Below are 22,186 nucleotides of genomic sequence, written 5' to 3' on the forward strand. Positions count from 1 at the left end.
CATCCTAGAAAAGCCCAGTATTGAAACTGCAGTTGAGAGAGTCTAAAGCCAAGAACAAAAGCAGCTGTCAGCACCATAGTCTGCAAACCCCTGGCTCATTTAGGGCAAAATTATTTTGTCTGGAAAAATATGCAAGCATATTCCACATTAATTGGTCTAGTGTTTCAAGGACAGAGATCAAATTTAAGTCTAAAACATGATCAACATGGCAAAAAGACCAATTAAGTACGCACCTATTGGAGGACATATAAAGAGAACCATGAATAAGAAACAAAATTAAACAATATATTACACCAGGGAAAAAGAGGACATCCATTGTCATAAAGAATGCCTGCAAAGCCACTCCATTACTAGATTTGTAACAATAACCCACAAATATTTGCTTCAGCATGGAGAACAACTTCCTGTTTCACAAGTCCAGTATTTTGTTTTTTTCCTCCCATACAGGGCAAGTTTGCATATAATATGCAAGTTTGCATATAATATCCATTATACCCTGCTGCAAACTGCCAACCAACCAAATGAAAAAAAATAATCAAAATCTAACAGAACCTTCCAAACATCAGCAACATTTTAACCATCGACTAATACAGCTTCAAAACCTACATATATGCTGCCTGTATATTTCTAGGTACATAGAACTTCTAAGTTTTAAAATCTATTTATATCACATTTTTAATAAGATTTAACACTTTGCCACAAGCATCTTACCCCTCATCATGTTACCACTTTTAACACAGTCAGGAGCTAATTTTGGTTTTGCATCCAGTGAGGTCGTTGTTCTCCATCAATTTCATCACCATCTTTTTGTCTCTCTACCTTTGCAAGAAATTCATGATTCTCCTTTTCAGTGGGTCTCAGAGATATTTTTTTTTAAGTTAGATGATAAAATATTACCTTTACTATTAGCATATTTATTATGGGATAATGTGTTCATGAGGGAACTTAATCTCCCTTAACTTCTTTATATGTCTACACCAGAACACGTAACACCTTAGACTCCCTTTATATTTAAGGGAGAAAATCAGGTCCACATGGCCTATTACAGACCCTGGATTGGGGTGAATGACACTCTGGATCGCCAACTAGAAAGGGGAGCCAGGGCCAATAGCTCAGAAGCAGGCACCTATGCTGCAGATATCTACATCAGTCGAGTAAAACACACTCCTTGGAGCACTGAATAGAAATTTTATGTGTTGGGAGAATTCAGTCTACTTACAAAGTATCTGTCCTGACTGTAGAATGTACACCCCACACCTCGGCTTGAATCATCTTTTAGATGAGATAAAGATTTTCATGTCACTTAAAACATACTTTTTTCATACTTAAAAACATCTTTTACAGATTAACACGTAGTGCTTTAATCATACAGAAATGGAAGGCATAAGTAACTGTTTATATGTTGAAAGAATCTCTCCGTGCATATACGTTACCCAATTCTAGACAGATACCCACACACAGTAACACAACGAGGCATAACTACTATGAAGTACAACAAATGTCAAATTTCAGGAGAACACAACAACTTAAAATCTGACTCAAGGTACACTTACTCTTTGATTAGTAATCGCAGAGTATTAACTTGATACAAAATCCTGATAACAGAATATAAAAGGTTATAAATATATCAAGATCTTTCAGTGATTATAGTTGCTATAAGTTCGCCTAGGTACATTAAAAATAAATATACTGAGAACGCTGACATATTTTAAAAATATTGTTCCCTCCCCCCAAAATGGATTAAGTGATAAAATATTATTTCCTATATTTCTATAATATGTTTCCATCTTCTGCTTTACGTTGAGGTTCAGTATTGCAACACACATTATAAACAAACAATAATATTCAGCATTAGTGCAGTAAATACATTAATGATGCAGTAAAGCATGCCAATTTCTCTGATACCCATATATGTTATAAAATACTTTCACTCTAGCTGAATGAATCAACAACAGTAATAAAAAATAAATATACAGGAATACATTCTTTATATTTGGTTACTATTGTTTATATACTCTCATCCTAACTTACCAGACGTTGCTGCTAAAAAATAACAAAGCTGCAATGCCTACCGATGAACATTTTCCTCAGGTTTTTTTTTCCTCAAGTTGGGAACATTCCAGTAAAAAAATCATAGCAACGTAAAGCATTTTCCATCAATTTGACACACATATCTTTGCAGCTATGTATTTTAAACAGTGAAAGACATTTTTTAAGTTCTATTTTTCAGTTTGATAATCAGGCAACTCAAAATTACTGTTCAGCTGTTCTTTGCATCATACTTTTTTTGCAATCATTTTCACAGTTTCAAAGCTTGTCATGGGTAAGAGCACATTGCTACTTATATGACTTCTAAGAAACATACAGTCAGCTTGTTGAATATCTTCCATAACCACTGAATCATCCCCCTTTTTTTTCGGGAGCCATTGGCCAGTAATAGACTGAAGAAACTGAACCTAGAGACAAACGCTGAAAGTGGCGTAAAGTGCCATACAGTTGGGTGGGACATCCAATTCACATGTTTTTCGTTTAAAACAGTGGGCCAACTTTCTGTTGCACCACGGCTGTACATTCCGTGGACACACTAGAGTCCAAAGCCTATATAGTTACTTACAGAGCTTAAACCACTCCCATTGCAATGCAATCTGAATTGAATACAGAACTACTGCAGCAACGCGTACTTCACTTTCATAAATGACCTCCCACAGTTTGCCAATCCTTTCCCAAGCAAGCAGTCACACTTACTTGTAAGAGACTATCTGCACAAAACAGGATTACTTGACTAAGGAGGGATTTATTGGACTGAGCCATGTAAAACACTTTTCTAGACATGATGCTTAGTGGCGTCATTTAATGGACTTCTTATTCAGGTAGAACGGCAGTTAACACAGATTGATTAAAAATGTATTGTACACCTTGAATGAGGTACATGGTACAAGTTGTGCGTGGTTTTCTGGACAAATATGCAGTGCAGTCACGCAAAGAAGAGGGAAGACATCGAATGATTTGCTGGACAGCGTGCAACCTGGGCTTGGAGAAACTCATAGCCACCATTTTGTGTACTTTGCCTGATTCACATATTACAATCCCAGTCTTACTGAACTGATGAGAATAAACAGAAAGCTTATTTTTCATAGCAGATTTGATTTTAGAAGCATGCATGCTTTACACAGATTCAAACATACACTATAGGTTTTGCCATGCTACATTACATATAACTTGCTCTTTAGTCCCACAATCTTTAGATCATAACTTCTCTTTATGCAAAGTGAATGTAAATTTAGTATAAATTGATTTTTTTTTCTGTGCATTAGTTCTCAAGAAATCCAGTGCTGCTCCAATTAAGAGACACATGAAATCAAAACTGGAATAAATCAGAAAGATCAAACTATAGATTTCTAAAACACTCTCAGATACATTTGTTTCTTTTAGCCAAATTTCTCCCAAGAACATGCGTACACACACATACACATATATATATAGCTAAGTTCTTTATAAACGCTATATTAGGTGTGGTAGGGGAAAAAAAAAAAAGACAAGAGTATTAAAGTTAATAATGAGCATCTAGGTTCTTTAAATCTGCTGTACATTCACAGAAGGGCAGGTATTCTAACGCCCACTGTGCTACAATAGCGCAAAAAGTAAAGTATACTGTCGCTGGATACAGCCCCCCTGCAAGGCTGGTAGACGGACTTCACGGTAACAGATTGGAACCACAGAGTAACTCAGATTTGAACTGGAAATCTGGAGGTAACTTGGAACTGGAAATCTGGAGGTAACTTGGAACTGGAAATCTGGAGGTTATCTAATCCACCTCCGTGCCCAAAGCCGGGCCAACTTCCAAATTAGATCAGATGATTCAGTCCTTACTTAGAGAACAGTTTTTGTCTGCTCTGTCATAGAAGTAGTTAGAATAACCTGTTCTAGGCGATTCAAGTGAAGTTGAATAACCCCTACGCGGAAGGCCTCCGCGCCACGGCCTCCTCCCGCCCAGGCCGCCCCACCCGGCCCGGGGGCCCCGGCAGCACGGGCCCGCCCCGCTCCCAGCGTCCCCCGGAACAAGATGGCGGCGCCCACGCTGGCGCGGCGGTGTAGCTGGGCGGCGGGGCTGTGGGGCGGCCGGCGCCGAGCCTCGCCGCTGCCGCCGCTCTCCCTCCCGCTGCGGCGGCGAGCCCACGAACAGCCGCGGCGGGCCCGGCGAGCCAGAGGGCTGCTGGCGGCGCAGTGCGAGCGCGGCCTTTTCCAGGAGGTGTTCCCGGCGCAGAGCGCGGAGGAGCAGCTGCCGGGGCTGCTGGAGCCGGGCCGCCCGCCCCTCACCGCCTACTGCGGCTTCGACCCCACAGCCGACTCGCTGCACGTCGGGCACCTGCTGGCCGTCATGGCCCTGCTCCACTTCCAGCGGGCCGGCCACAACGTTATCGCCGTGGTGGGGGGGGCCACGGCGCGCCTGGGGGACCCCAGCGGCCGGGAGCGGGCGCGGGAGCCGCTGCCGGCCGAGCGGGTGCGGGCCAACGCCGAGGCGCTGCGGGCCGGGCTGGAGCGGCTGTTCGAGAACCACCGGGAGCTCTTCTGGGGGGCGAGCGGCGGGCGGCGGCTGGGGGAGGCCGCGCTGCTGGATAACGCCCGCTGGCTGGGCCAGCAGCCGCTCCTCGCCTTCCTGAGCGGGGCGGGCGGGCGGCTCCGCATGGGGACGCTGCTGAGCCGGCAGAGCTGCCAGGCCCGGCTGCGCAGCCCCGAGGGCATGAGCCTGGCCGAGTTCCTCTACCCGGCCCTGCAGGCCTACGACTTCCTCCACCTCCACCAACACCACGGCTGCCGCATCCAGCTGGGGGGCGCCGACCAGATGGGCAACATCATGTCCGGCTACGAGCTCGTCACCAAGTACGGCGGTGGGGTGGAGGGTGGGGGAGGCGCCGGTCCTCGCCTCTGGGTTGGCCCGGGGAGGTGGGGTCGGGGGCATCCGGGATCCCAACCCTCTGCAACTTCGTCTCACCCCTCGGAGAGCTGGCATTGGGCAAAAGCGTGGGGTCTGAGAAGAAGAATTAAGTGTCCTGGCCATGAGCCTGGTGCAGATGGACGTTTTGGCCACGGTTTTAAGCCTTTTCCGTGAAACATTAATGAGTTTTTAACAAAAGGGATGAGTTCTTGTTTTAGTGAATGTGTTTGCCCGAGAACCGAAATCAGATACCCTGAAACATGGGACAGAATTGAGACAAGTCTTCCACTGGCAAATGCATTCTCATGTAATCACACCCAAGCAGAGGCAGTTGTGATATATTGGTAAAGATGGTTACATTTGTTCTCTCAGAAATAAAATGAAATCTGATGATGAGAAGGCTCTTCTCAGAAACTTGGAGAAGAGAAGGCTCTAGGGAGACCTTATAGCTGTCTTTCGGTACCTAAATGGGGCTTATAAGAGAGATGGGGAGAAACTCTTCAGCAGGGCCTGTTGTGATAGGATGAGGGGTAATGGTTTTAAAATAGAGGGAGATAGATTCAGATTAGACATCAGGAAAAAATATTTTACAATGAGGGTGGTGGGACACTCTGCCTCCAGGCACAGGTTGCCCGGAGAGGTGGTGGATGCCCCGTCCCTGGAAACATTCAAGGCCAGGTTGGACGGGGCTCTGAGCAACCTGATCTGGTTGCAGGTGTCCCTGCTTCTTGCAGGGGGATTGGACTAGATGACCTTTGAAGATCTCTTCCAACCCAAACTGTTCTATGATGAGCTGTTGCTTATCCACCAAATTGGGTGTGAGTCTTAGAAAAGTAGCAGAAGTATACAGGCAGATCAGTGACTATGGCTCAATGCTTCTACTTCAGTACGGGCTTGACTGTTACTAGGCAGAGAATCAGCACAGAAAAGCCTTACAAATGTCCCAGCCACACAAGTAACATCAGTTAGTGCTCAGAGCAGAAGACAGAAGGTACAGGACACTTGAATTTGTAGTGCTGTTGCTCATGAAACTGCTTAAAGTATGTAAACTTCTTTATTACACACAAAGGAACTTACATTTTTAAATTCAAGATTTTTTTTTTTTTTTTTCCCTAAGGCACTCTTCACAAAACAGTGTTCTGGCATATAACACACTCCCCTGTCTTACTTAACAGCTTAATATCAAGGACAGAATCTTACAGAATGCTTATATTTTACTTAACTCTACCAAGATGTGATTTTTTTTTAACATGCAGTGTTCTCTCAGAATGACAGGAACAGATGTGTTTGGAATTACCGTACCTCTTATTACCAGTACTACTGGAGATAAACTGGGGAAGACTGCTGGCAATGCCGTTTGGCTAAACAGAGATAAGACTTCTCCATTTGAGCTGTATCAGTTTTTTGTCAGACAACAAGATAACATAGTTGAGAAGTAAGTAGTTTTCTTCATCCTGCTTTTTGTCATCGTTCATAAAACCTGATCCTAACTGTCCTTTGAAACTATTTGGTTTGGATATGTGCAACGTAAGCTCCTTGTAGAAGTATGTGTTAATTGTAACTGTAGGTTCATTAAAGAAACAGGCATGACTGGTTCCTAAGTGTACAGGATAGTGGAACCCATCTCCATATGCATCATAAAATTAGAAGGAGGATGAACAAACAAGTAAAGCGTAACGCGTTTTGTTCTGCCGGGAGGGGTGACTTTATCTTATGAGGTATGTTAGCTTCGGCACCATAACATCACAGTATTGAATGGAATATCTCCTGCTGATTAATAAGTAACTGCAGTTTAATTGGTACTAATTACTACAGGATTCTGCTTAGCGTGAGGTATCCAGAAACACCGCATTCTAATAGCAAGATGCTACTTAACTGGTTATAAACAAACACATCAAGTTCAGCTTCTAGAACTGCATCACATTAACAACTGCACATCCCTAAGCAAATTAAAATACTGTCTTGTTAAGAAAAAGCCAAGAAGTTAATATTTATGATTGTATTAACTCTGGACCAGCAGTCTCCAAACTTTTTTGATCACACGCCGCTATCAGTAAAAAAATTTAGAGCATTCACTCCCAATACCTGTATATTTATTTATTTATAGATTATGCAACTGTACTAACTGAAGTTCTAATATTTTCTTCCTGCACCCCAATGGATCATCTTGCATACCTCCTGGGGTGCTAGCACCCCACTTCGGAGAGCGCTGGTGGCATGAAAACATGCCTAGGAGACAGTTACACTGTGGTAGCAGTGCAGTTAAAAAGGGGAGAAAACGATACCATTTGAAGCTCACGGCAGGCAGTATACAAGGTAGTATACAAAGAATTTATGAGGTAGAGGTTTTCAGCCATCAGTTTTAAGTCATTGTTGAAAGTAAAAAGTAAGACAGAGGAGAAAAAAAGAATGAACAAAATACCTGGTCAAATTACTGCTTGTAATCTCTTCAAAGCTAGTAGTAGTCAGCACCCTAGGCTATAGTTTAGTAGTGTAACTGTGGTAAAAATGTCTCATGTAATTTTGCCCACCTCCAGACAAAGATACCATCTGTTTCTGCTCATGTACCATAACTCACACAATTAAGCATTAATTTAAAGTGTTTAGATGATGAGAGGAGTGCTTGTTATGTAAATGACCAATAGTACTAACATGGTGAAACCTTAAGGCTGTTTGGTGTTCTTTTCATATACCTTGCATGGAAATTTTAGTGGATCTTTTTGAAAACTGCAGGTAGGAACGATTTGCAGCATTCTGACTCTAGGTAATGTTTGAGGATTTCACTGAAGTTAACTGTTCATCTTTCTCATCTTGGAACGTCGAAGTGACTTGTCTCGTAACTCGGTTACCTCTCTCAAAGGTTTATTCCCTGATATTTCAAGTTTAGGTTTTGCATCCACAAGACTTTTCAGACTCAAAAGAAGGGTACATGGGTACTTAAAATATAAATATTTCCTGTGTTCAGACTTTGTAACAGTAAAGGTACCTTTTTTTAATACACTGCATTTCATGGTACTGCAAACCCATTAAAATGGACTTTGTTGTAAAGGATATGCTTAGATATGCACCTTTAAATTTTTTATTCTCCTCAATAATTCTTCTGCGGAGATACTTGCCGATACATAGCATATTCTGTCCCATGATCACCACAGACTGGCAGTGGTATTTTGCTTTAGCATATTGTGCAACTACTGAGAATGTAGTATAAAACCTTATTAGCTGACACACAATTGCAATAAATCCTGTAAAGGAAATATTTCAAGGGAAAACCAATTTGTTGATTGCAATACAAGCTTTATAAAAGGATTTGATGACATCTTATATCTGAAGACATTACCCTAAGTGGAATATTAAATAAAATGTGAGTTATCCTAGCAAGCTGAAGCACGTGGGCAAAACCAAAGAAGGAATATCCGTAATATGGATTTCTTAAATTGATTAAGAATCATTTTAGTGTAGTTAATGCAGTTTGAATGACAAAGGCAGGAAGTCTGTAATGATGGCTATATAGATGAAATAATTTTTTCCTTGCTTGTAGGTACCTGAAACTCTTCACCTTCCTTCCTCTTGAGGAGATTGACCACATCATGGAAATGCATGCTAAAGAACCTGAAAAATGGGGCCCTCAGAAACGACTTGCTGCAGAAGTAACCAAGCTTGTTCATGGTAGAGAGGGGCTAGAGTCTGCTAAGAGGTGAAGTTTGATTTGTCAAGCAGTTTTCTTTCAGATTTATTCAGTGGCAATTACCCATAGTTTTTCAGGGAGTATTTTCATGTAGTTAGTTGCTGAGCTGTTAAGAGACAAAAACGTAGTAATTCTGTAGGCTTAAAAATACATGAACAATATATAAAAAAAAAAAAATTGAAGTGCAGTGGGGTTATGATAAAAAAAAATTGGGGTGTACATTAAGTATTTCTCTTGCCATGTGGACCCTCAGAAGAGGTTGGGGAGGGGAATCTGATCAGTTGAGTAGCACTTTGTGTGAAGATGAAACTAGTGCTGTATTTTGAATGATCTTTGTTCTCACAGGTGCACTAAGGCCCTTTACTACAGCAGCATAGAGGCATTGGAAGCTATGTCTGACCAAGAGTTGCAGGAACTTTTTAAGCAAGCTCCTTCAGCTGAATTGATGCTTGAACCTGGAATGAACATTCTTGACTTGTGTCGCAAAGCCAATGCCATTCCAGACGGACCTAGCGGGTATGTTATCACCTGGGCTCTTCAGTAATACCTCACTTAAACAGATTGTAGCAGTATGCTTTCAGAGGTTAAATAAAAGATCAGGACAGCCCAATCAGGTATAAACAGGCTGACAATCTACCTACTACCATTAAGGACGAGGAAGCAGGTGGCCTCATTCCATTTTGAAGTAAAAGTGCAGGATAATGCAGTCTTATGTGCCTTAGCTGTAAAATCTACACCTGATGAAGGGATAGCCTAAGGAAACAGCCTGAATTTCCTTATACCTCTCAGAAAGAATGGGAATGGTAGAGATTAAGGTTAATTTCAGAGAATTAAAATTTATTAAGTTGTGGATCCAACCAGAAAACCTTAACTGAACTTTCAATACTTAACAGGAATAATAACTTCTTCTTGCAATTACCAGTTGTTGACTTTGTTTCTGTTTCTTTTTTAAGGTACCAGAAGATTACAGATGGTGGAGTTTCCATAAATGGGATTCGAGTAACTAATCCTGAGACTGTTCTTATTCTCGGACAGCATATTCTCAAGAATGGAGTATCATTGCTTAGGATTGGAAAGAAAAATTACTACATTATAAAATGGCTGCAGTTGTGACAACATGCCACCTCCCTAAAACGATGTATCATTTCAACTCTGTTGCTCAGAGATGTACTTGAAGATGTTTCTATACTGTGCATTACTACGCAGCTCACGGACTGCCCAGTACCATAGTTTCATTTTCAAAATACACCAACAGAGTTCAAATAAAGGCAGCTAAGTTACACCACTGGAGATTTTTAGAAACTCTGCTTTATTCAAAGCACTGTTCATAAGAGAATATGCACAAGAAGATGAAAGGATTAATTTCAGAGTTCAAAGACGGAGATGCTCTTCCCCTGCCTTAACAACCTTCTGTGTTGTAGGAGGAGAACAGTGGCCAGGTACTCTACAGCGTAATCCACAGCAAGACGAGCACAAGCAGGCTCGAAGCCAGTACTTCTTGCAAAGGATGCGTGATGCTGTCCAGTTTGACTTCATCCTAACAGAGAAACCTGCGTAAGTGGGTAAGGACAAGCAGCCCTGCAATCAACGTTTTTTTTTTCCCAGAACAGGTTTGCTTTGAAGGAATTTATAGAAGATTCACAATAAATGAGTGGAATGATTAAGCCCTAATATTTAAGCTTCTTACTGGTTATACGGGGGGGCATGTTGCAAAAAAAAAAAAAAAAAAAAGCTTTCCAACCTTTATGTGGTAATACAGAGTAAATTCACTTTTTGAAATGTAAGAGATTTATAGAGCCTTTCAAAGCTTAAATCAGCCCAATGAATCACTTTTATGCCTTCTCTGTGCTTAGTGTTACGATGTGGATGACACTCCTTCCGCTTCTTGAGCCCTGTGGATGCATCTGTGCTATCTAGAATCTTTGTCGAAGCACTATATTTTACCTCTAGCACTATTTCTGTGGGCTCTACAGTCAGTTGCAAGATAGTATAATATACTGGAAGACTTGAACCATGTACATGAAGGTTTTTTTAAATTTTAGATGCCTAGGACTTGTGAGTGAACAGCAGCTTATGGTACCTTATGGGTATCTGGACCAGGAAACATGAGGGTAGCTGTAGTGCTTTTGCAATTGAAAAAGTCAGACCCTTCAGATAGGCCAACATGCAAAAGCTGCACTTCATGAAAAAGCAGCAAGTGGTCTTACTGCGTATGGCCTAGCCAACATTTGGGCCTAGCGTCCTCATTTTCTTGTAAAGACAGCACAAAAGCGAGAATGTACAAGAGCTGGTAGAACAGAAATATCTACATTTAAAGGTAGCATTGCTTTATTACTCTTGAACACCACCTCTCCTTTTTATTACTAGCCACTACAGCTGCTTCCACACCTGGAATCAAATAAGCATGGCGCACACCACCGTGCAGAAGTCCCTTCCCAGAGTAGGGCTTGGGATTGGGCTGCTTAGGCCATATAGGTGCCACAGCACTTACAGCTAGGTCACCTGAACAACACCAAAACCCACAGGTGGTTACAAAGATAGTTTGCAGTAGGAGCCCACAGTTTGATTCCTTAGAACTGGTTGATTGACTTAGAATACAGTGGTGTAGCTGGCTGGCTTAGAACTTTTTAAGGGACCCTCCCTGCCCCAGTGCAAACCCATATGAAACTGTCTGATTCATGAGGTGATTGATTACTTTGGGCCTTGGCTGCCGTGGCTGCTGTGTTGTTTTCAAGGTTTAGGGTAATCCTCACCCTTAAGCCAAAGTGAATAATTTTCTAGTCCGTGAAACTCCTAGACAATAGTTTTGCAGTCACAGCAGCCACAAGGGGAGAGGCTTTAATCTTACCTACCTGAATGTGGTAACGTGTCACCGTCTCTTACAGTGTTAGAATAAGTCACGGTATTTCAGCTGGTGTAAAACCACCCAGCCTATGAGAGCGCTTTATCCGAATCTCTGTTATACAAAGAAAAATAATTCCTACCTTGAAAAAAAAGCTCTGTGTATCCTAGTTCAGTCTCTGGGCCAGTTTGTGTTGCCTTAAGCTCCAGTAATTATCAGAGCAATCCTAGAGAAAGCATATGGAGGAAAAAAAAAAAAAAAATCACACCTTTGATGTTTGTTAAAAGGGCAGGAGGGAAAGGAAAGTGCAGTTCATCCACTTAATGTAGCTGCCTTGTTCCTTAAATGGCAGAAACATTATAGCAATACAGGCACATGCACTTGGAAACAAAGTATACGGGTACACACCCATGTCAGCTTCCAGAGAAATACAGATCAGCTCTGGCAGTTACTTTCTGGTTGCAGGAAACTCCTAGGAATAGAGTCAGTAACATTTCATGTCTGATTGATTGCTCTCTTGGCTTTTTTCCTTCATCTCCAAATGGTGCAGTTGATACACATATATCCGCAAATTTAAGCTGTGTGTGTTGTTGTTTTTGCTTTGTGATGGGTTTTTTTTTTTTTTAAGCATTAGTACCCACTTTGATAAAATATTTAAAGGATTTTATTTATTTCTACAAATACAAAATGTAAAAGGGAATTAAATTATTTGCTCATAACATTTTTAATAAGATCCATAAACTCCAAGAAATTTAGTCTGTGCTTCCTTTTGACCAACTCCTAGCTAGCCAAACCCTTGCCTGATTCTTTCCAAAGAAACAGCTGGATACAATCACTACTTTTCATGACTGTACAGAGTTACCACAACTGAGCGTCTGTACACTCAGACCAAGCATCAAGGATGACTGACAAAAATTTTATCTTCTTTCTTAGCCTGCTCTTGTTTTTCATATACCCTGAAACAGGTAATTAAAGACGTAGCTTGTTCAACTGTAAAGTAGCAGTAACTAATACTAAAGTATTTAACATGTCTACAAATGCGTGATGTGGAAGGACAAGACAAAAAAAAGTAACTACTTGGGCCACATATTTTTAAAAAAAGAAAAAAAAACCACCCAAACATTTGTACAGCATCTGGGAATAGCAACAACTGGAAGACTTGAATTTAACATTATTGTGGCAGCTAGCAATGAAGAGCTAAAGAGTGAAAGGGTGTGCAACAAGTAAACTAAAAGGGAGCTATCAGATCATGAAAGCACCTTCACTAGTTTAAACAGTGTCACTGGGCATAGAACCATGTTCAGGTGGTCCACTTTTTTTTTTTTTCCTCTTAAACTTTGAAGTGGTAATCATCTAGGTCTCATCTCACAGGACAGAGTTTAACTATCTCATAACAAGTTAAAAGCAGATGCATTTGAGATCTTCAGTATCTACAGAAAGCACTAGCTAGCAATTGCTCTTGTAGCTAAAGGATGTAACTGTGAAAAAAAAATAAAGACTCAAGATAAATAAATTCCAAGTTACCATCAGGGGCACAACTGACAGGCACGTTGTTTCCCCTGCTGTATTTCATAAAGCAGAGATCAGACTTCGCAGCATCCATGCTGGCATCTTTCAAAGTCCATCCTCCATACAGCATAAAGGCAAGTTTTATGTTAAGTTTTGTTATGTTTACTTCAGAATGCAGTTTGAAACACACATAGGCCCCTTACACATTTCTTCCACTAAGTGAAATTTGAAACAGACTACTAAAAAACTCAAGTAATTTATTGACATACTCTGTTCAAGTAGGAATACTGTGTTTTATTTACAGTAGTACCACACATAGGTCAGGTATTAATGTCAAACATTTACTGATCTAAACTTAGCTACAGTGGGTTTTCTCCCCCATGATTGTACGTTTCACTGAAGAGCAAGTTATTTTAAGTTAGCTGAAGTTTCTGCATTGATGACAAAAGTATTTCAAGTTTAAATTGAATAAGGTAGACTAGAAGATATTTGTAAACCACGGGTCTAATCTGGGAATTTTTCAGTTGCTGCCTTCATTAGGCTTTTTTCCATAGTTTCTTGCCATGGTGGCAGCACCAGTAGCATTTTAAGTAGTTTAGTTCAATTCCACACACCAGTTTGTTTGAAAACCATTAACAGCCTGTCTACACTATTACTTACGCAACTATACCAGAACCAACAATGTACAATTGCGTGAGGGCAAATGCAAACATACATAAGGCCGCACATACAGGTAGTTACTAACTTGTAAAAGCAAGTCCTGCCACCTGAACTACAAGTCAGTTAAAAACTTTATTTCTGGGCTAAATGAATTTTATGTACTGTCTGTTTATTAAATAACAGGATTGTTACAGTATGGATTTTTAAAGACTTGCATTCAGGATTACAAATCAAGTTCGTTTCTTGGCACTGAAACATTACCAAATTGAAAAATTTTGTGAAACTTAAACAAAGTCATAACATTTCAAAAAACAAATTAGCACTGTGGAAATTTCACATGACATTACAGAGCCAGTTATCACTTGCAGGAATTTCGTAAATAAGTGGAATTAATTTACTTTATACAGCATTTCAAAACTTTACAAGTCAGAATATTTCTTGACAAGAGACTGTTGACTGAACTTAGCTGAGTTAAAGCTTAGGTAGCAGTTCACTCATGGACGGCTCTACCTCATTGAAAACATACTTCTTAGATGTTGAAAGTAAAAGGGAGAGAGGTGTCAAGTTAATTCCAAACAGAAATGTAATGCTTTTGACATAAATATTAAAAACTTTCAGTGTTCACCAAAACTGATTTGAAAAGCGGCTTGCACTTCACTATAGTCACATTTCTTAAATCTCAGAACTACCATCCCTGGATACAATGCAAGAAGATAAAATTACTTCCTTTGTATTCATTACATGTAATGCATACACCATGACTTTTTAGGTTGTTTAAAAATACAGAATATATTTCTGTATTCTGCACAAATTATTTCAGGTCATGCATAAAGTATCCAAAAGTTGCATTTGTCAGTCTTAACTGCTTGTGCTTATATTGGTGCCAAACTGAAGAATACCATGAGAAAAACACATTTTTAAACAGACCTTCTTGTAACATGAGGTCTTACCAGTTTTTATATTTTCAGTCTTTAGCAGAATACAAAGGGATTCCGTTTCTGTTAACTGATGAAATGGGGAAGGAACTGAATATGGTAATAAAAACTTCACTATATTGGCCCAATGTCGTCAAAGCAAGCCATGGACGTTAACAGCAGTGTCCTATTTTTCAGGCAAGTTGTGTTAAAGTAAAATATCCACAACACCATAAGAAACATTTTTACTTTATAGAAAAAAAGTGAATCTGCTTGAAAAGTACATGCAAGTGTGCTGGCTGGAGTTTAAATATATATTTTGTTCATAAAAATTAAAATGTTTATTCTTTAAAGGCTAGTGTGATCAATATTTATCAATATGAATTATAATCAGAATAACTCATCAACTTAATTTCCAACCTAAAATTCCCTAATTTTAGGATTGTCCTCAAAAAAAAAAAAAAGAAAAAGAAAAAAAAAAAAAAGAAAAAAGCTCCTTACAGTACAGTAAAAAAGTAATTGTAATCTCTGGTATAAATATTCCAATCCTACAGACTTTCTTTCATACTGTCATACATTCCAAAATTTGGACAAAGTTGTGGGGATCCCCTTCTCCCTGGCCAACTTAATCTGTTTTTAAAAGAAACACTTACTATCCCATTACAGTTTTGAAATCCTTTTTTATTTCTCAGTTCTGCCAGAACAAATTCACTATCAGGTGGTCCAGGGGCTTGGTCCCAGGCGGGAGGAAGGGGAAGGTGTTCTTGTACCTGATTATAAACCCCAACATTTATACATGAGTTCCAGTGCACATTAATAACTCTGCACCCACTTTTCAGTAGGCCATTATTGTTCGCAAGCTCCAGGCTAATTCTCCCTACATGATACTCCATTAAATGAAGTTCAGAGTTTTGTCTGCAGTTTTAACATGTGGGGAAAAAAAATGGGGACACACATACATAGTAGTACGGTAGACATCTCTACTGTGCTATAAAATTGATACCTCCATCTGTCATAGTGCATGCAATATATTCATGAAAGAAAATACTCGGTGCTCTCTTCTCTTCACAGTATTTAAACTTCTATTGTAAAAGCAGCTTAAAACTATGCCACAAGACTACACCGTCCATCTTAACCACAGGCAATCTGTTTAGCAAGTCAGGCACTGGAACTTTGATGGTTTTTCCCCAAGTTCAAATGAGACTGTCACTGAAACAGTAGACTTGGTCTGCTTTAATTTGCACCAGAAAGCTGGTAAGGAAACATTTAGAGCCATTTATTATGTGGATTAAATACGACTTATTTTGCAAAATACAGCATATTTTTCTGTTCGCGAATCAAACCAACTGTCTTTACATGAGCAGATTTACACAGTTGCAGTACACAGATAAGAGTTCATAAATAAAAATTCTACTCCGTATACCATGCCTAGCAATTTTCAAGTCATTGTAACCTCCAATGCATATAAATAGTGTGGCTGGTACAGTCTTCACCACAGATGTGTCTCACGGATCTCTGCAATGATCTGACTGGCTCGCTGCAGGGCCTGCACACAGAAAGGCAGAGGAGCCAAAGTTATTTACATTTCTGAAGAGAGTTCTCAAAGAGATAACAGCAGCAGTCTAGGAAGCGTGATGTTAAAAATCTAATTGAAGCTAATAATTTTCATTATGAGATGAGTGGTAACAGTCTGCAACAACATTGATCAACAACTCTGAAGCCTTCAATCTGCAAGAGATTATGCAAGTGGAAAATACTACAAAAGGTAATGACAAAATTTAGCATAAAATATTTCTCTAGAGAGACAAGAATTTGAAATTAATTGAAAGTTGAACTTCCAGTTAGAAGCAAAAAGAGCTCATTGTCATCATTTTGAGCAGCTTTTAGATACTGAGTGTTCCCATTAACACCTATGTTTGTCTTAACATTTTGTGTTTATAAATAAATTCTCAAGAAGGGCAGACTTTTTCACCACACACAGTTTTAATGCTTTAAACCTTCCTCAAAATAAAAACAGCACCTCATTTATATCACTTTTAGCATTCTGATGCATTCATTAGTCTAGCCTGCTAAACTTTGCAAATTTAAAAGCTCACAATACCAACTAATACTAACATTGTTTAAAGCATTACTGAAATTTCAATAAATCAAAGCTCTGAGTTTGGACCTATAAAGTTTACAGTTTAAAGGACTGTTAACAGACAGTTCCCTTCACTCAAATGTTGATCTTGTAAAAGCAGAGATTAAACTTGCTGCAAGTATCTCAGGGTATCTGATGTCTCAAACGCGCTGTCTGACCACAATGCATACAAGAGAGGAGCACCTCTTGCTGCTTCGTCAGTGAGCTGAACTGGCAGAGGGACTCCTTTCTATGCAGTTCAATGCAAAGCAGCCTATTTCTGATGCAGACGCTGATAGACCAGATAACAATGAAGAAATGAAGAGTTCTGCAACACGGACATGTCACAAACGCACTGTCATACGGAGGTACACAAGGGTCATCCTGAACGGCATACTGTCTAGATACGCCAGGCATTGGCCAGTAGGCTCTGGGTGAAGCATACAGTATTTTAAGTGCCATTCATGTGTAAGCTTAATCCCCCAAAATAGAACTGCTGAACTCTATAAAATGTGTAATTGAAAATAACATCAGATTAGAGCTGCTTTATGGCCAAAATACAGTTCAAGTCATCTCTTCCCAAGTACTCAGTCTACATCATACTTTCTATTCACATGTTGCTTTTAATTCCTCTAGCAGAGAGAAGTAATACACTGGCACACTCTTAAAAAGCAGCAAAGATAAAAGGCAGGCAAGTCTTCAAAAAAATCTCACATATGGTTTCAATTTCATTAACTACTCCCATGAGCTCCTGATCTTTTTAATACCTTTAGCATGTCAGCTGCCTCTTTTCTGCGCTGTGCCATGTCCTCAGATTCTGTCAGAAGGTCATCCAGCAACAAGGATTTATACAGCTGGCCTACCAGCTCACTTTGAAGCGTGTCTTTCACGTGGTTCACCAGAAAATGCATCACTGCCTTTGGCACACTGCAAGCACAGGAAGATTGTTTCTTCAGAAAGAATTACTCAAAACTAAGCCCGCTCTAGACTGAAGAATGCACAGCGTGAGCAAGTAGCTACACACAACCTTGGCTCAAACTACCAGGAATCTACCACTACCATAAATAAAAACTCTCTCTCAGGTAAATGCAGTATCTTGTGCAATTTAAGAGCTTTTGGATTTCTTCCAAATAGGCTAGCTGCATTGTAAATAACATTAATACATATACAGTAATAAAAATTTAAAAATTACTTAGCTCACTAGAGACCAATCTGAGTCTCCACTGTGGTAGGCATGACAAAAAGCTAAGTATTTCAACCCTAAAATCAATCTTAATGTGTGAAGGAGAAAGGAAAGCTGCAAAGAAAGAATTTGTATTTCTGCTCTTACTTAGCAGATTAATTGAAAACAGGATCACTGTTCAAACATTGGGCCACATTATTTCTCATATCAGGGAACATAACGTGAGAGCAATTTAAAACTGCAAATGGATTTTAAGTGCGAAAAATGTTTTTGCCTAGAATGCAGGCAGGCAGTAACCAATGAGAATCAAGAACAACCCCTCAGAAAGACACTACAGAATCTGTAAAGCAACATTTTTCAGCTCTGTGTCAGGCTAAAACACCTAAAAGAAACCTCTGTCTTTGCTCTGATTCCCATGCCATTAAGTTTCCTGAAAAAAAAAAAACAGTTATTGAATCTAGCTGGATCTGATTTTCTTTGGAACTTAGGATGTGTGTAGCAATACTTTTCTGAAAGAGTGGGGGAAAATTATTTACAGGAGTATGGACAAAATCAAATCATCATACCAAAATCTGGGGATATAAACACAAGATCAAAAATTGAATGACTATACCTCAGGTTATTTCATCATAGTGAGAGTAACTGACAATAAAAATATTGACAGTTGTTCCCAACTGAGAAATAAAACATGTTTAGACAACCTTGCTGGTGTAATTCTTAGCAGCAGTATTTTGCAACTAGAGAGTACTGGGAGTTGACATCATCATTTAGGTCTCTCCTCAAAGATTTAAGCAAAGCAAAGTTTTACATCATTCTTCTTTACAAAAAAAAAAAAAAAAAAAAAGTATGACAATTTTTAAGCAAAACTTTAAAGGCATTTTCCGTAGTTGCACACAGCAGAAACATCACAATTATGCTATTTCCATCATTATAGCTAAGTGCCAGAAAACTTAGCCATAGTAGTTCCTATTCAACCTTCCCTGTTTTGAAATAAAAGGATGGCAAAGCTAAGTTCTGTCAGGGCTACACACCACCTAGAGTTTATTCCAGTTATTTGCTGCAAATCATCCATCTGAATTGCAGTATCCTCCAGAAAAGCAAGCATCTCCTAAATAATTAAACTTTTCACTTAATATAATACAGAACTAAAATCATTAGAGAAAACAAGTGCTTCTTCAGGCTTCTTAATTTTGTGAAGGGTCTAGTTTTACTGCTGCTGCCTCTTCTAAAAAAAAATAAAAAAAATAAAAAAAAAAACAACTTATTTTCTCTCTGCTTACAAACATAAAAACATGATAAAATAACAAGATTATATACATGACTTTTGAGATATCACAGCATTTGTATGGCTTAAACATTTATAGGAAGTTTTGTTTTACCTGTCCTGAATGTTCTTCCTGACAATAAGGAAGTAAGATTTAATAAGTCGTTCAATCACTTCACAATCTCGTTGCTCACGGGCAGAAAGTTTGCGTGCAACAGGTACAGGCTACATAAAAAAAAAATTAAAACCTCAGTTTACCAATTCTGCTCACTTGCATAAGTAAATAAAACTCAAACTGTGGAATATAAAATAAACTATTGCTCTATTAGTCTGACAGTTTGATAGATGTAGCCTGTCTTGCAACAAATCTCTAATTCTTCAGAAATAAAATTAGAGACACATCAAAACCCTGATCTGTGAAACGAAGGTCAGAGTGCACCACTATTAAATTTTTTTTAAAAGCTCGCTAAAGGAAATAAGCTCTCCAAACACTTAAAGGATCTCTGTCTATTTTTAACTTAAGTGGGTTTTCTCTTTAATGATTCTTTAATATAAAAATGCAAACTTCAGCAGAAAGGAACAGGAATTTGAGTTGAGACATGAGCTGAGATTTCTTTCTGTACAAAGAGCAATCTAGACAGGAATTTGTGAAAGGAAGCCGGTTATCTCAAATTATGGGCTGAAACTGGAAGGAGAGAAAAGATGAAGGATTGGGCAAGGAGGGAAGCAGAAGACACTGGCTAGAGCTCCCTGTCCCTATCACGGTAATTACTTACAAAGATACCATGTATCATTAGCACAGTTACAAAAATCTGGAATTCAGATATTTTCTTTCCTGAGAGCCTGAACTATGAAGAAGAGCCGTTTATCTTTCATGACTCACCACATCTAATAGGTTTACAGCATGTCCTTTTTGAGGACTAGCAGGTAGAGCTGCAGTGGGCTTGGATTTTTCCTCTGCCGCTACCTCTTCTGCTTTTGAGGATTTCAGCAGTCCTCTCCAGTTGCCTGTCCCAGGCTCCTGAGACCCATCTCCCATTCCAGGAGCAGCCTACACAAACAGCACAATGAAGAAATATTGGAGAGTTAGAACTTCGGCGCTGCAAAGCAGTGTCTGATCAAATCTGCTATTACTGTGCTACAGGTAAGACTCACTAAAAATGAGATTTTCATACATATATTCCCTGCATTCTATTCTTCACATTCCCCACCTTTGCTGCTTACAGCTCACACAAAGTGCCAGTAAAATGAAAGCTTTTAAAACTCATTCTCCCTAACGATGGTATGAAAATGCCTCACAGAGAAGCTCCCCAGCATTTTAAAGGTCTACAAATCACTTCTGAAATATGGAATGGTCTTCCTAAATCATTTGGCTTTTACCAGTTTTACCATACGTCCTTGGAGCAATACAACCTATACTATCAGGATCATTCTGAAAGTATGTTTTGAAGATCACCATAGCTCTTGGAAGACTTGAATTTAGTTTCTTTGGTATTTTATTTAAATATAAACTGAAGTTTATTATGATAACAGCTAAAATATATGCACATTTATGTTTCTGGGTACCAAAGCTGTGAATGTATTTGTGCTGCAAGACCTCAATTTACAGAAGGCGCTTTTTTGTACTAAATCAAAACAAAAATCTCCATCCTCTGGAAGTGAAGATCAGAGTTTCTGGGAAGTTCCAGACAAAGAATGACTCACTGACCTCCTGAAAAAAGGACATCACACCCAACTCTTAAGAATTACTGGACAAAAGAAGTATTAGTAGATAGTATCCACCACATGTTACATTAGTATAAAAAAAAAAAAACAACAAAAAAAACCAAAAAAACCAGTTTATTTTTATGTGGAACAGCAGTAATTTTTACTTTGTACCTTTCCATAGGCTTGGTATCCATTCTATTTACTGCTGTACTTTAAAATCTGTTGCTGTTTGAAAAACATTCAAGGTCATTCAAGGCTCTGAACTACTACTACTACTTATATATTGGTTTAGATATAGGAGGACATAAGCTAAACTCATCTATTGTGTTTACAATTAAAAGACCACAAGCTGATCTTCAGTCTAAAAAAAGAGTGAGAAACAAAGCACAGCAAATAGAATACCAACAGTTGCATACTAGGAGGAAACACAGCTGAACTATACACATCAGAAATTTTGTTAAAATTGCACAACTGTTCAGAGGGACTGTAAAAAGTACACTATAAGAATTCAAATCAACCTCTGCTAATAAGAGAGCACCACTGATGAGGAAAGCTCTATTACATTATTTCTGATTGCAAGACAGCTATTCAAAATAGCAAAGATCCCTCTGCCACTCTCATTCAGTATTAGCGTGGAGCCTGCTCTATCTCCAAAGTAGTTTCCGAAACAAAGCTGCATTCTTTTACAAGAAAAAGTGTTGAGTATGTACCACCTAATAAAGGACAAGTTTTGTGAGAAAAACAAATTAAATCAAATTTGGTAGCTTCCTGCAACTTCTTAAGTCACAACAGTATCCTCACAGTAGCTCTTGATTTCTTTTTAGATGTTTGCAGCATATCAGAACCTCTAAAACTCTTGACGAAAATAATAGTTAAAATACTACTACTGACTAGATTTTGACTTTAACTACTTTGTTCAGGGCAGAATAGCAGCTTTGCAGTAGAAGCTGAATGTGCATAAGCCTGAGTCCTCTTGGTACTGTCAGTACACAAACTTGTGACTACTCATCTTTTCTGACTCCAAGTGAAAGCAATTAGCAAAAAAGTCTTTACAGTAATGAGCTGTTATTTTAACATGAGAGACAGCACACCTGAAGTGTAAAAAAACCACTGCAGAACACATTTCACAAATATAAGTAAACAAGGGATTGAACAATTATGTGAAACAACAAAAAGGAGGTTCAGTTTGAACAAAGCCTATAAAGATTCCCTGCAGGAAGCAGGAAACTCACATTTTTAGCTTATCTTCTGTCCTCCTTCTTTAACTGTCAACACATTAAAAACATGCAGTTTAACAACCATGCTGAACACTTTCGATTACAGTACTGTTGCACCAAACAAATATCGGCTACAGTTTCAGGCAAATT

At 39.1% G+C, this 22,186-nt stretch overlaps 2 protein-coding genes across 5 annotated transcripts in view; one reads left to right on the plus strand and one right to left on the minus strand.

Moving 5' to 3' along the window:
• Positions 1–3,528: 3,528 nt before the first annotated feature.
• Positions 3,529–10,292, plus strand: YARS2 (tyrosyl-tRNA synthetase 2). The gene is made up of 6 exons (XM_086755016.1): positions 3,529–3,750; positions 3,801–4,881; positions 6,204–6,371; positions 8,475–8,630; positions 8,967–9,137; positions 9,575–10,292. Exons 2-6 carry the CDS (start codon positions 4,064–4,066, stop codon positions 9,732–9,734), a joined length of 1,473 nt encoding a protein of 490 aa, XP_086611142.1. The 5' UTR covers positions 3,529–3,750; positions 3,801–4,063; the 3' UTR covers positions 9,735–10,292.
• Positions 10,293–13,209: 2,917 nt separating this feature from the next.
• DNM1L (dynamin 1L) overlaps positions 13,210–22,186 on the minus strand; it is a 40,275-nt gene continuing 31,298 nt past the window's right edge. For all 4 annotated transcript variants that reach the window (XM_086755045.1, XM_086755033.1, XM_086755038.1 and 1 more), the window contains 4 exons: positions 19,996–20,163; positions 19,228–19,337; positions 17,433–17,592; positions 13,210–16,092 (listed from right to left, as the gene is read on the minus strand). In XM_086755045.1, coding sequence (XP_086611171.1) covers positions 16,036–16,092; positions 17,433–17,592; positions 19,228–19,337; positions 19,996–20,163 — 495 coding nt within the window. In that variant the 3' untranslated portion in view covers positions 13,210–16,035. The remainder of the gene's footprint in view (positions 16,093–17,432; positions 17,593–19,227; positions 19,338–19,995; positions 20,164–22,186) is intronic.

This window comes from Chlamydotis macqueenii, chromosome 1 (assembly GCF_036417535.1).
Source record: "Chlamydotis macqueenii isolate bChlMac1 chromosome 1, bChlMac1.mat, whole genome shotgun sequence".
Taxonomy (NCBI): domain Eukaryota; kingdom Metazoa; phylum Chordata; class Aves; order Otidiformes; family Otididae; genus Chlamydotis; species Chlamydotis macqueenii.